At 53.3% G+C, this 15,085-nt stretch overlaps 1 protein-coding gene across 2 annotated transcripts in view; it reads right to left on the reverse strand.

Annotated features, from left to right (window-relative positions):
• The window catches only part of LOC142071820 (class I histocompatibility antigen, F10 alpha chain-like), a 33,849-nt gene extending 20,160 nt beyond the window's left edge, over positions 1-13,689 (reverse strand). For both annotated transcript variants that reach the window (XM_075127384.1, XM_075127382.1), the window contains exons 1-2: positions 13,554-13,689; positions 2,394-2,657 (exon numbers count right to left, since the gene is read on the reverse strand). In XM_075127384.1, coding sequence (XP_074983485.1) covers positions 2,394-2,657; positions 13,554-13,656 — 367 coding nt within the window. In that variant the 5' untranslated portion in view covers positions 13,657-13,689. The remainder of the gene's footprint in view (positions 1-2,393; positions 2,658-13,553) is intronic.
• Between the last annotated feature and the right edge of the window lie 1,396 nt (positions 13,690-15,085).

Raw genomic sequence — 15,085 nt, forward strand, 5'->3', positions numbered from 1 at the left:
AAGACAGGAGTAGAGGGGAGCCTATTCTCGCAGGAGGGTTGTTTTCATTGGTATCTCAGCACATCGAGTGACAGTCTCGAGGGGAGTCTCTGTGACCAAACCTGTCACAACTTCAGCGTGGCCTCCCTATCCTGTTTCACATGTGGACTGAACTGGTGGCAGAGCTGACAGAGATCCGCAAGAGGAGTCTCATCCATGCACTTTAGACAGCTAGAGTGCTGGTCACTCAAAGGCATGGGCTCGCCGCAGAAGGTCCCAGGTTTGAAGCCCGGAGACCGAGGCATGCCCAGTTTCAGGACCAGAAGAAACTCTGCTATGAGAGTCCAACTAACTATTTATTCCAGTCAACTGAAGTCAAAAAGTGAGAAAAACAACTGAGGGGAAAAGGGATGGAGTAATGAGAGAAGCAAGCAGCCCCACACATCCCTCTTCTCCTCTATGCTGATCTCCACAGGGATGAGCAGGGTGGGGGCACCGATGGGGTCTCAGAGGGACCAGACTCCGAATTCCCCCATATGCGTGTTGGGGGCAGACACAGCTAGAGAGGGGAACAGCGTTGGTGGCCAGGATGCAGGACTCAGGACAGTCTCTGGTGACCTGGCAGCCCGAGGACTGCGAGGAGGGGGTAAATGGGGGGAGGAAGGCAGGAGGGGGCAGTCAGGACAGTGGTTCGGGAGGGGGCTGCGGGGACAGAACAGCAGCTCCCCAGCGCAGGGTTAGGAGCAGGCGAGCAGAGCCCCTTTCTTAACATTGGGGAGGCAAGTGTCCGTGTGAACAGGTCAGGTTGGAGTCTCAGCAGCCGGGGACCAATGGGTGAGACTAGTCAGGAGATGGTTAAACTAGCTACAGAAGGGGCTCCCACACTAGGGGGGCAGACACTTGACAACCCTCCAACCTGTCGCTTAGCCATGGGGCAGCGCCACCAGGAACCCAGGTGTCCATGAGAGGATGGGAATTAGTTCTCATTGCTGCTGTCTCAGTGCTGGGAGCCAGGAGGGATTCGGGCAGGCCGGGGGGTGCTATAACAAGGGGTTGGGGACACTCCTGGGTGAGGACCAATGTGACAGGCCAGTACCACTGACACAGGGGAATCACGGGACTGGCGAGTGAAAATTCCTGTCAGGAAGGGCAGAGCAATTACATCAGAGACCCTCACCTGCCAGGAATAGTTCAGCAGTGACAGGCACTGAACGCTTATGGATCATCCCCGTGCTAAGTGAGATGGCCCAATCCAGGGGCCTGGCCAAGGGGCTACACCCCATATATAAGGCTGAGCAGGAAGAAAGGCTCTTTACACATCTATCGATAGTGTGCAGGGGAACCTGGCTGACCCCAGGGGCTCCAACCAGTGGACACAGGCTGGGGTTTGTGCTGCCGGGAGTAAGGAACCCGGGAGTCTCTGCACGTTGCAGGGGCTGATTCTCTCACTAACTCTCCAGCCCAAGTCAATGTCAGACCCTCACTCTGCAGAGTGAAGAGGAATCTGACCTTCGATAAACTCACTCTGGAAATAAGACAAAGGGAACAATGAAGGAGGCTCACTGGTGAGCAGCTTCTCCCCAGGGCTGGGTGAATGCAGCACTGTTTGCTCTTGTGACTTTACTGTGCATCTCATGATGCTGGATGGTTTTATTAAATCCCTAGTTCCTGGACTCATGAGATTAGAGGAGAGTCTCAGCTCTCTTCTTACAGCAGTAACTTCTAGTCCTTCTAGGAGCAGGGAAAACCCCGGAAATGTGTCCCCTAAAGGCTCAGACCAGAGGGCAAATAAAAATAAGCTCCAATACTATTCCCAAAATACTGACGACATTTAAGCCAAACTCAGGATTTTGGGGGCCTGACTCGTGATGTCTCAACACTTGGGGCTGTCGATACTGGGATTCCCCATCACTCGGTGTCTGGGAATTGAGACAAGACGTCCCAGAGCCCTGCTCTAGCTCTAGGGTCTGACAGCGTCACTGTCGTAGCCGAGAGGAACAAACCCCTCCGTGCAGGAATCGCTGGGTACGATTCTCTGGCCTAGGTGACCAGGAGGTCAGACTAGCCGGATCTGAGGGGAACTTCTGGCTTTCGCACCTCTGCCGCTCTGCCCAGGAAATGACCACACACGAGGCGCGGGGGGGTCACCCGAAGGGCAGCAGAGGCAGCTGCAAGTGGGACTGGTAGCACAAATCTGGGGTGTTTGGGGAGGGGACAGTATGAGAGTCCCACTTTGGAGGGTGTCAAAACATGTCTTTTGCATGAACCCTCCATCCTGCAGCCCCTCCCCCCGCCCCATGTCCCTTTGTCCCCCACATTCACACGGACTCCTGCGAGAAAATGCCCCTGGGGGCTGTCCCTTCCCCCCACCCCATGTCCCTGCGTCCCTAGGTCGGGTTGGGTCCCGCACTCACCCTCACTCTGGTTGTAGAGCTGACCCAGGGTGTTCAGACTCACATTGTACCATTTCTGGAAGCGCAGTCCCCACCAGGTCACCTCGTCCCAGAACTCCAGACCCTCGTTCTGCGCCATCCACACTGTGTAGGGCTCTGCCCTCTTCATCCCGCTGGTGTAGACATAGGTGACCTGATCGTCCACGTACACAACACGGCTGTACCAGGGAAGCCCCGGGCCGGGCTCCGACACCACCGTGTCCAATACGCGCCTGGAGTGCAGGCCTGGGGGGAAAGATTGGGGGCAGGGAGGTCAGATCCAACCAGACCCTGCCAGGGAGCCCCTGGCAATACACAGGAGCGCTCCTGTGGGAGGGAGACCTGGGGAAGGGCTCACAGACCAGCCTGACCGGGGAGCAAGAGATGGTGGGGTAGGAGGAGAAAGGGAGGCAGGGCTGGAGGGGGAATGAGGAGGGGAAGGGGTGGGGACGTACGGGGTGCTGGAGCATGTGTGAGGAGGAGGGGAGTATATGGGGAGAGTGTATTGGGGGTGCAGGGAAGTGTGAAGAAGGAAAGGGGCCCAGGAGGAGGGGCAGGGCTGGAGTGCAGTGTGGGGCAGGAGGACTGGGGGATGGGAGATGCAGGAGCTGAAGCTGGGGAAGGCAAGGTGGGCAGGGGGATGTGTCCAAGCTACAGGTGGGAGCCAGGACACTGGCTGTGCACACAATTTACTATAACTTATTCAGAACATAAGAACGGCCAGATGGGGTCAGACCAAAGGTCCATCTAGCCCAGTGTCCGTCTGCCGACAGTGGCCAGTGCCAGGTGCCCCAGAGGGAATGAACAGACAGGAATCATGCCGGGATTGTCGCCCCATTCCCAGCTTCTGACAAACAGAGGCTAGGGACACCATCCCTGCCTCATCGTGACTAATAGCCACTGAGACACGTGTCCTCCATAAACAAACTAACACGGCTACCGCTCTGAAACTGCACACTGAGTGCATGTTTTCAGAGAACTATCCACAATGACTCTAAGATCTCTCCTGAATGGTAACAGCTAATTTAGACCCTGTCACTTTATATGTATAGTTGGGATTATGTTTTCCAGTGTACATTACTTTGCGTTTATTCACACTGAATTTCATTTACCATTTTGTTGCCCAGTCACCCAGTTTTGTAAGATCATAGACTCATAGAAGATTAGGGTTGGAAGAGACCTCACGAGGTCATCTAGTCCAACCCCCTGCTCACAGAAGGACCAAACCCAACTAAATCATCCCAGCCAGGGCTTTGTCAAGACGGGCCTTAAAAATCTCTAAGGAAGGAGATTCCACCAGCTCCCCAGGTAACCCATTCCAGTGATTCACCACCCTCCTAGTGAAATAATGTTTCCTAATATCCAACCTAGACCTCCCCCACTGCAACATGAGACCATTGCTCCTTGTTCTGTCATCTCCCACCACTGAGAACAGCCTACCTCCATCCTCTGTGGAACCCCCTTTCAGGTAGTTGGGGCTGCTATCAAATCCCGCCTCACCCATCTCTTCTGCACACTAAATTAACACAGTTCCCTCAGCCTCTCCTCAGAAGTCATGTGCCCCAGCCCCCAATCATTTTCGTTACCCTCCACCGGAGTCTTTCCAATTTGTCCAAATCCTTTCTGTAGATGGGGAATCAAAACTGGACACAATACTCCAGATGCGGCCTCACCAGTGCCGAACAGAGGGGAACGATCACTTCCCTCGATCTGCTGGCAACGCTCCTACTAATGCAGCCCAATATGCCATTAGCCTTCTTGGCAAGAAGGGCACACTGCTGACTCGTCTCCAGCTTCTCGTCCACTGTAATCCCCTTTGTAACTCTTCACAGTCTGCTTTGGTCTTCACTTATTCATGCTGTGGCTGCACACCAGGTCCCCTGTAGGGATCGGGCCCCCTGTCATGCCAGTCACTGCACAGGCCCTGCCCCACAGAGTTCACAGGCTGATCCCCCGGCCCCACAGATCCACAGGCAGGATCAGGGCCAAAGGGGATGGGGAAGGACGATAGCTCCCAAAGCGCCTGATGATGCAGAGACTGAATCCCTGATCCCTTCACCCACATGAGTGTCCCACTGACATCAGACATGGCTCAGGGGAGTTACACACACGTCTGGGGGGGGTCAGGACCTGGGGAGGCGGGGGGGCAGGCTGACGCAGGCCGGTAACTTATTTGGTCCTGTTAGTTCCTCAATGTCTCAGGGATTATTTAGTCTCAGATCCTGCAGCCTCGCAGTGTGGACCCTCACTCACTCTCACAGCCTCCTGGAGCCTTCCCTCACCTCAGTAACGTGACACACAGCGCCTGCAGGATCGGGGCCTTGCTCCCTAGTTCCTAATGGCCAGTTACAGACCAGAGGGCCGCCCCCCGTGCTGGACGCTGGACACACACAACAGGGACAGCCCTGACCTGGCTTATGTATGAGCTGAAGAACAGACGGATCTAACGGGGACAGAGCTCTCCCCTTTTCTTCCCCTCAGCTCCTCCGGCTGTGCACCAGCCACTGTCCATTTCACTCCCCTTCAGTCACAATCAGACGCCGGATCCGGCGAGCAGAGCTGCTGATGCTGCTTCTCCCTGGCTAACTAATTAAAGAGAGTCAGTGGAGCAGGGGGACTGGACCCAGGGTCTCCAACCACCCGGCTCCAGAGCCATTCTCAAGCCCCTGCTCTCTGGCCCAGTTCTACTTTCCCCCAGTGGAATAGCTCCCACAGGAGCGATGGAGGGGGCCCCACAGCAGAGTACCCCACAGCGCAGGGACTAAGGCACTCTGTGAGGTGGCAGAGCCTTGCTCAAATCCAGTCTCCCGCACAGGCAGAGGGAGCCTGAAACCAGGTGTCTCCTACCCCCCAGGTGATGCCCAAATCACTCGGTTCCTCCCACACTGTTGTGTGAGCTCATAGAATATCAGGGTGGAAGGGACTTCAAGAGGTCATCTCGTCCAACCTCCAGCTCAAAACAGGACCAACCCCAACTAAATCATCCCAGCCAGGGCTTTGTCAAGCCTGACTCATAGACTCTAAGGTCAGAAGGGACCATTATGATCATCTAGTCTGACCTCCGGCACAAAGCAGGCCACAGAATCTCACCCACCCACTCCTGCAATAAACCTCTCACCTATATTTGAGCTACTGAAGTCCTCAAGTCACGGTTTAAAGACTTCAAGGTGCAGAGAATCCTCCACCAGGTGTCCCGTGCCCCACACTGCAGAGGAAGGCGAAAAAACCCCAGGGCCTCGGCCAATCTGCCCTGGAGGAAAATTCCTTCCCAACCCCAATTATGGCAATCAGCTAAACCCTGAACATGTGGGAAAGACTCACGAGCCAGATACCCAGGAAAGAATTCTCTGTAGTAACTCAGATCCCCCCCAACATCCCATCACAGGCCACTGGGCCTATTTACCACTAGTAGACAAGGATCAATTAATAGCCAAAATCATGTTATCCCATCATATCATCTCCTCCATAAACTTATTGAGTTTAATCTTGAAGCCAGATAGGTCTTTTGCCCCCACTGCTTCCCTTGGAAGGCTGTTCCAGAACTTCACTCCTCTGATGGTTCGAAACCTTCATCTAATTTCAAGTCTAAACTTCCCAGTGACCAGTTTATAGCCATTTGTTCTTGTGTCCACATTGGTACTGAGCTTAAATAATTCCTCTCCCTCTCCAGTATTTATCCCTCTGATATATTTAGAGAGAGCAATCATATCTCCCCTCAGCCTTCTTTTGGTTAGGCTAAACAAGCCAAGCTCCTTGAGTCTCCTTTCATAAGACAGGTTTTCCATTCCTCGGATCATCCTAGTAGCCCTTCTCTGTACCTGTTCGAGTTTCAATTCATCCTTCTTAAACATGGGAGACCAGAACTGCACACAGTATTCCAGGTGAGGTCTCACCAGTGCCTTGTATAATGGTACTAAAACCTCCTTATCTCGACTGGAAATACCTCGCCTGGTGCACCCAAACCGCATTAGCTTTTTTCACGGCCATATCACATTGGCGGCTCATAGTCATCCTGTGGTCAACCAGTACTCCAAGGTCCTTTCCCTCCTCCGTTACTTCTAATTGATGTGTTCCCAGCTTATAACTAAAATTCTTGTTATTAATCCCTAAATGCATGACCTTACACTTCCCACGATTAAATTTCATCCTATTAATATCACTCCAGTTTACAAGATCATCCAGATCTTCCTGTATGATATCCCGGTCCTTCTCTAAATTGGCAATACCTCCCAGCTTTGTGTCATCCGCAAACTTTATTAGCACACTCCCACTTTTTGTGCCGAAATCAGTAATAAGATTAAATAAGATTGGTCCCAAAACCGATCCCTGAGGAACTCCACTGGTAACCTCCCTCTAGCCTGACATTTCACCTTTCAGCAGGACCCGCTATAATCTCCCTGTTAACCATTTCCTTATCCATCTTTCAATTTTCATATTGATCCCCATCTTTGCCAGTTTAACTTATAATTCCCCATGTGGCACCATATCAAACGTCTTCCTGAAATCTTGGTCAAATAAATCCACTGCGTTTCCTTTATCTAAAAAATCTGTTACTTTCTCAAAGGAGGAGATCAGGTTCGTTTGGCATGATCTACCTTTTGTAAAACCATCTTGTATTTTGTCCCATTTACCACTGACCTCAATGTCCTCAACTACTTTCTCCTTCAAAACTTTTTCCAAGACCTTGCATACTGCAGATGTCAAACTAACAGGCCTGTAGTTACCCAGATCACGTTTTTTTCTCTTTTCTTAAAAATAGCAACTATGTCAGCAATTCTCCTATCATATGGTACAACCCCTGAGTTTACAGATTCATTAAAAATTCTTGCTAATGGGCTTGCAATTTCATGTGCCAGTTCCTTTAATATTCTTCGATGAAGATTATCTGGGACCCCCGAGTTAGTCCCATTAAGCTGTTCAAGTTTCGCTTCTACCTCAGATATGGTAATATCTGCCTCCATATCCTCCTTCCCATTTGTCATGCTACCATTATCCCTAAGATCCTCATTAGCCTTATTAAAGACTGAGGCAGAGTATTTGTTTAGATATTGGGCCATGCCTAGATTATCCTTGACCTCCACTCCATCCTCAGTGCTTAGCGGTCCCACTTCTTCTTTCTTGGTTTTCTTCTTCTTGACATGGCTATAGAACCTTTTACTATTGGTTTTAATTCTCTTTGCAAGGTCCATCTCACTTTATCCCTTTATGTTCTGACCTCAATAAGGTAGCTTTTCTTGCTGATCCCTCCCATCTTCCACTCCTTGTATGCTTTCTCCTTTTTCTTAATCACCTCTCTGAGATGCTTGCTCATCCAGCTTGGTCTACAACTCCTGCCTATGAATTTCTTCCCCTTTCTTGGGATGCAGCCTTCCGATAGCTTGTGCAGCTTTGATTTAAAGTAATCCCAGGCCTCCTCTGCCTTTAGATCCCTAAATTCTTCAATCCAATCCACTTGCAGAACTAATTTCCTTAATTTTTGAAAGTCAGCCCTTTTGAAATCAAAAACCCTAGTGGCAGATTTATTTTTGTTAATCCTTCCGTTCAGTTTGAACTGAATTAGCTCATGATCACTCGAGCCAAGGTTGTCCAATACAACCATTTCTTCTATGAGGTCCTCACTCCTCACCAAAACCAAATCTAGAATGGCACCCCCTCTTGTCGGTTCAGCAACTACTTGATGAAGGAATCGATCGGCTATCGCATCTAGGAACATCTGAGCCCTGTTATTATTAGTAGCACTTGTCCTCCAGTCTATATCTGGGAAGTTAAAGTCTCCCATGATCACGCAGTTCCCATTAGTATTTACTTCATTAAAAACATTAAAGAGGGCTCTATCCATATCCAAATCAGATCCCGGTGGTCTATAGCACACTCCAAGTACTATCCCAGGGGAGGCTCTAGTAGCTTTCTTTCCCAATGTGATTTCTGACCTTAAAAACCTCTAAGGAAGGAGATTCCACCACCTCCCTAGGTAACCCATTCCAGTGCTTCACCATCCTCCTCGTGAAAAAGTTTTTCCTAATATCCAACCTAGACCTCCCCCACTGCAATTTGAGACCATTGCTCCTTGTTCTGTCATCTGCCACCACTGAGAACAGTCTAGATCCATCCTCCTTGTAACCCCCTTTCAGGTAGTTGAAAGCAGCTATCAAATCCCTCCTCATTCTTCTCTTCTGCAGACTAAATAATCCCAGTTCCCTCAGCCTCTCCTCATAAGTCATGTGTTCCAGACCCCTAATCATTTTTGTTGCCCTCCGCTGGACTCTTTCCAATTTTTCCACATCCTTCTTGTAGTGTGGGGCCCAAAACTGGACACAGGACTCCAGATGAGGCCTCACCAATATCTAATAGAGGGGAATGATCACGTCCTTTGACCTGCTGGCAATGCTCCTACTTATACAGCCCAAAATGCCGTTTGCCCTTGTTGCCAAGCAGGGCATACTGTTGACTCATATCCAGCTTCTTGTCCACTGTAACCCTTAGGTCCTTTTCTGCAGAACTGCTTCCTAGCTACTCGGTCCCTAGTCTGTAGCAGTGCATGGGATTCTTACGTCCTAAGTGCAGGACTCTGCATTTGTCCTTGTTGAACCTCATCAGATTTCCTTTGGCCCAATCCTCTAATTTGTCTTGGTCACTCTGTATCCTATCCCTACCCTCCAGCATATCTACCACTCCTCCCAGTTTAGTGTCATCTGCAAACTTGCTGAGGGTGCAATCCACACCATCCTCCAGATCATTCATGAAGATATTGAACAAAACCGGCCCCAGGACTGACCCTTGGGGCACTCCGCTTGATACAGGCTGCCAACAAGACATGGAGCCATTGATCGCTACCCATTGAGCCAGATGATCTAGCCAGCTTTCTGTCCACCTTATAGTCCATTCATCCAGCCCACGCTTCTTTAACTTGCTGGCAAGGATACTGTGGGAGACCGTATCAAAAGCTTTGCTGAAGTCAAGGAATAACACGTCCATTGCTTTCCCCTCATCCACAGAGCCAGTTATCTCATTATAAAAGGCAGTTAGGTTAATCAGGCATGACTTGCCCTTGGTGATTCCATGCTGACTGTTCCTGATCACTTTCCTCTCCTCTAAGTGCTTCAGAATTGATTCCTTGAGGGCCTGCTCCATGATTTTTCCACGGACTGAGGTGAGGCTGACTGGCCTGCAGCATGGGGCCCACAACTGTGAACACTGGGGGGCCTGATTCTGGGATTTAGGCACCTTAGCCCCTTTATGGCTCTTGCCCTTGGACACTGCAGTGATGGGAGCAACAGGGACACTACGGATCAGAGTCTGATCCCGCTCCTGCCTCTCAGAGATCTGGCTCCCTGCCTCTGACACTGCCTGCAGCGGCCTTTGCTCCCCACTCGCCTGCTGCTTCCAGCCACTCCCTCTCCCCTCCTCACTCCATCTCTTCTTTTACAGGGCCCTGCACCTAATTTCTCTCTTTTCTTCTCTCCACGCTGCTGTCGTCTGCCATCCACCCCGCTCCTCCCCTCAGTCACCCTCCCTGGTCCCCACCCCAGCTCTCCCTCCCTTTCCTCAGCTTCCCACACTCGTCCTCAGTAACTTCAGCTTCCAAGGCGATGGCCCATCCGACCCTCTGCTCCCCATCTCCTCACCCTCCCCTCTGCATTCACCTGGCCGCCCTGGGTCAGCTCCCTGACTCTCCAGAAGGGCCATGCACTGGACTTGGGTTCACCAAGCCCTGCTCTCTGAACTCTCCGGTGCGGACTCCCCTGCTCCGATCATCACCTGGTCTTTCTCAGCATCACCCACCAATCACCTCTCCCCATGATTTGTAATGTGTGTGCCTCAGTTTCCCCTATAAGCTGCATGGTTATCAAGGTGGGGGAAAAGGCTGTTTACGCTGCAGAGATCCAGGTGTGACTGATGCTTCACTATCTGGGGTCTGAGCCCCTGCTGATGGGGAGTCCCAGAAGACAACTGCCTGGACATTTGGCACCAAGCAACTAATGACGATGGATGACCCATTCTCTGCAGGAAGCCAACCAGCTGTGACCAGCTGGAAAACAAAGAGCCGAAGACGAGTCCAGATGACAATGTTTGGCAGAAACAAGAACAAAAGACTAAGGAGGGGCCCCTTGGGGCTAAGTGTGGGCTGCTGGAGGGAGGAGAAGCTTCTGGACTGGAACAAAAGAGAAAGTTCTGGACAGACCCAGATGGACTTGCTGTAACTTTCCATTCTCTAATGGTTAGGTTAAGTTTAGAGGAGAGAGCAACAAGAGTGATGTCGTGGTGGGCTTGTGCTATAGACCACCAGACCAGGAGGATGAGGTAGACGAGGCTTTCTTCAGACAACTAACAAGTTTCCAGATCACAGGCCCTGGTTCTCATGGGGGACTTCAATCACCCTGACATCTGCTGGGAGAGCAATACAGCAGTTCATAGTCAATCCAGGAAGTTTTTGGAGAGTGTTGGGAACAACTTCCTGGTGCAAGTGCTGGAGGAACCAACTAGGGGCCCTGCTCCTCTTGACCTGCTCACCAACAAGGAAGAATTGGTAGAGGAAGTAGAAGTGGGTGGCAACCTAGGCAGCAGTGACCATGAGATGGTCGAGTTCAGGATGCTGACAAAAGGAAGAAAGAAGAGCAGCAGAATACAGACCCTGGATTTCAGAAAAGCAGATTTTGACTCCCTCAGGGAATTGATGGGCAGGATCCCCTGAGAGGCTAATATGAAGGGGAAAGGAGTCCAGGAGAGCTGGCTGTATTTTAAAGAAGCCTTATTGAGGGCACAGGAAGAAACCATCCCGATGTGCAGAAAGAATGGCAAATATGGCAGGTGACCAGCTTGGCTTCACAGTGAAAATCTTCGGTAAACTTAAATACAAAAAGGAAGCTTACAAGAAGTGGAAACTAGATGACTAGGGAGGAGTATAACCATATTGCTCGAGCACGCAGGGGTGTAATCAGGAAGGCCAAAGCACAATTGGAGTTGCAGCTAGCAAGGGATGTGAAGGGTAACAAGACGGGTTTCTACAGGTATGTTAGCAACAAGAAGGCGGTCAGGGAAAGTGTGGGACTCTTACTGAATGGGGGAGGCAACTTAGTGACAGATGATGTAGAAAAAGTTGAAGTACTCACAATGCTTTTTCTGCCCGTCTTCACAGACAAGGTCAGCTCCCAGACTGCTGCACTTGGCAGCAGAGTATAGGGAGGAGGTGAGAAGCCCTCAATGGTGAAAAGAACAGGTTAAGGACTATTTAGAAAAGCTGGACATGCACAAGTCCATAGAGTCGGATCTAGTGCCTCCAAGGGTGCCGAGAGAGTTGGCTGATGTGATTGCAGAGTCATTGGCCATTATCCTTGAAAACCTGAGGCCATTGGGATGAGGTGCCGGACGACTGGAAAAAGGTAAATATAGTGTCCATCTTTAAAAAAGGGAAGAACAAGAATACAGGAAACTACAGACCTGTCAGCCTCACTTCAGTCCCTGGAAAAATCATGGAGCAGAGCTTCAAGGAATCCATTTTGAAGCACTTGGAGGAGAGGAAGCTGATCAGGAACAGTCAACATGGATTCACCAAGAGCAAGTCATGCCTGACCAACCTGATTGCCTTCTATGATGAGAGCACTGGCTCTGTGGATATGGGGAAACCAGTGGACGTGTTATTCCTTGACTTTAGCAAAGCTTTTGATAGGGTCTCCCACAGTATTCTTGTCAGCAAGTTAAAGAAGTATGGATTGGATGAATGGACTATAAGGTGGATAGAAAGCTAGCTAGATCATCGGGCTCAACGAGTAGGGATCAACGGCTCGATGTCTAGCTGGCAGCCGGTATCAAGCAGAGTGCCCCAGGGGTCAGTCTTGGGGCCGGTTTTGTTCAACATCTTTATTAATGATCTGGATGATGGGATGGATTGCACCGTCAGAAAGTTTGTGGATGACACTAAGGTAGTGGGATAGGTAGATATGCTGGAGGGTAGGCACAGGGTCCAGAGTGACCAAGACAAATTAGAGGATTGGGCCAAAAGAAATCTGATGAGGTTCAACAAGGACAAGTGCAGAGTCCTGCACTTAGGATGGAAGCATCCCATGCACCGCAACAGGCTGCGGACCGACTGGCTAAGTGGCAATTCTCCAGAAAAGGACCAGGGCATGACAGTGCATGGGAAGCTGGGGATGAGTCAGCGGTGTGCCCCTGTTGCCAAGAAGGCCAACGGCATACTGGGCTGCATTAGGAGGAGCATTGCCAGCAGATCGAGGGAAGAGATTATTCCCCTCTATGCGGCACTGGTGAGGCCACATCTGGAGTATTGCGGCCAGTTTTGGTCCCCCCCCCACTAAACAAAGGACGTGGACAAATTGGACAGAGTCCAGTGGATGGCAACGAAAATGACTAGGGGGCTGGGGCACATGACTTATGAGGAGAGGCTGAGAGAACTGGGGTTATTTAGTCTGCAGAAGAAAAGAGTGAGGGGAGAATTTGACAGCAGCCTTCAACTACCTGAAGGGGAGTTCCAAAAAGGAAGGAGCTCAGCTGTTCTCAGTGGTGGCAGAAGACACAACAAGGAGCAATGGTCTCAAGTTGCAGTGGGGGAGATCTAGGTTGGATATTAGGAAACACTATTTCACTAGGAGGGTGGTGAAGCACTGGAATGGGTTACCTAGGGAGGTGGTGGAATCTCCCTCCTTAGAGGTTTTTAAGGTCCAGCTTGACAAAGCCCTGGCTGGGATGATTTAGTTGGGGATTGGTCCTGCTTTGAGCAGGGGGTTGGACTAGATGACCTCCTGAGGTCTCCTCCAACCCATGTCTTCCATGGTCCTATGATCCTGTAGGGCCAGGCTGCACCGGGGCCTAACCCTCTTTAAGTCAAACCAAGCCTGTTACTGAGGTGACACAAGAGCACCAATGCGCCTTAAACCATTTCAAACAAACCCCAAACCACCCCGCAGCCTCACCCAGCTCAATACGGGCTGCTGAGCTCCCCAGGGCCTGAGCTGCTGCCTCCTGGGGAACAAGGAAGATTCAAGTCCACGCCTGGAAAAGCAGGATGGGCCTTCCCCTCTCCTCACCCCACCCTGCTGGGATCCGGAAGCTCTTTCTCCGGCAGGTTCAGGAGACCCCAACCGCACAAACGCAGCAGCTGTTCTGGGCTCTGCAACGGGAGCTCACCTCGCCCAAACGAAGACCCGACTAACGCACAGATCCAGGGGCCCCAAACTCTCCCCCGCCCCGGGGCGCCAACACGCGGCCAGAGAGAGAGCGTGGTTGACATCTCCTCCCTGGGATGACGCCTCGAAGGACCTGCTTCCAGGACAGACAGGACCCATTGGGGACGGTGGGTGCGAGGAGACTGGTGCTGACGGAGCCCGGCTGGACGGAGCCGAGGACAAGCCGCACGCGGGAGTCCCGGGCCCTGGGGTGACACCCGGCGTGAGGAACCGTCTGGGAGCCATTAAAGGTCCGAGAGACCCGAGAAGCCTTTTCCCGTCACTGAACCCTGGTCTGTCTGGGGGTCAATTTACTCCCCCGCTAACCCTCAGCCCGGCTCTGCCCACAGGACGCGGGTCTGAGCGCCCCGCCCGGCCCGGAGACGCGGGCAGGGACCCAGCCTGGGCAGCGCCTGGCCCCGGGGATGCCCCGCAGCCCGGGAGCCGCACGGGGCCGCGAGGGGCTCGTCGGCGGGTGCAGCACCCATGGGTGCCGGTCCGAGCGGGAGAGGAGGGGCGGGTGCAGCGCGGGACCCGAGAACGCCGCGGGGGGCGGAGCCAGCTCCTGCCCCCGAGCATCCCGCCAATCGCGACGCGGAGGCCCGGTGCCGTCACCGGTCGCTGGGCAGAGCCCGGCGGGGGCGGGGCCGGCAGGCAGTCCGAGCGGGAGAGGGCGGGCGGAGGGTTCGGCGCGGCGGGGACCGTGGCCTCGGGGCTGCCCGGCCCGGAGCCGCGACTCGCTCCCCGGCCGAGGTCGCTGTTCCATGGAGGCCGGGGCTGGAGCCCGGGGGGGGCCGGCGGGAGAGGGGGGGTCACAGCCCGGGCCGGGCCCCGCCCCCCTTGTCCCCCCGCCCCCGGCCGGGGACCCCCCGAGCCTCCAGGGGCCCCGCAGCCCGCGGGGGACGGGCCGCGGCAGCTCGGGCTCCGGTCGGTCCGGGGGCCCCGGGGCCGGGGCTCTCGCCGCTCTCCCGGAGCTCGGCCGCTGCTCCGGCCGGCGAGGGGCTCGAACCGCTCCGCGGGGCCGGTGAACGAAGCGCTCGCCGCCGCTCTCCCCTTGGGGGAGTGAGACACGGTCATCCCGGCACCTCCCTGGGCATGGGGAGAGGAGTCCGGGCCCCAGCCCCCTGCTCTACCCCCTAGACCCCACTTCCCTCCCGGAGCAAGGGAGAGAACCCAGGAGTCCGGGCTCCAGCCCCCTGCTCTACCCCCTAGACCCCACTTCCCTCCCGGAGCAAGGGAGAGAACCCAGGAGTCCTGGCTCCAGCCCCCTGCTCTAACCCCTAGACCCCACTTCCCTCCCGGAGCAAGGGAGAGAACCCAGGAGTCCTGGCTCCAGCCCCCTGCTCTAACCCCTAGACCCCACTTCCCTCCCGGAGCAAGGGAGAGAACCCAGGAGTCCGGGCTCCAGCCCCCTGCTCTAACCCCTAGACCCCACTTCCCTCCCGGAGCAAGGGAGAGAACCCAGGAGTCCAGGCTCCAGCCCCCGGATCTACC

Source organism: Caretta caretta, chromosome 4 (assembly GCF_965140235.1).
Source record: "Caretta caretta isolate rCarCar2 chromosome 4, rCarCar1.hap1, whole genome shotgun sequence".
Taxonomy (NCBI): domain Eukaryota; kingdom Metazoa; phylum Chordata; order Testudines; family Cheloniidae; genus Caretta; species Caretta caretta.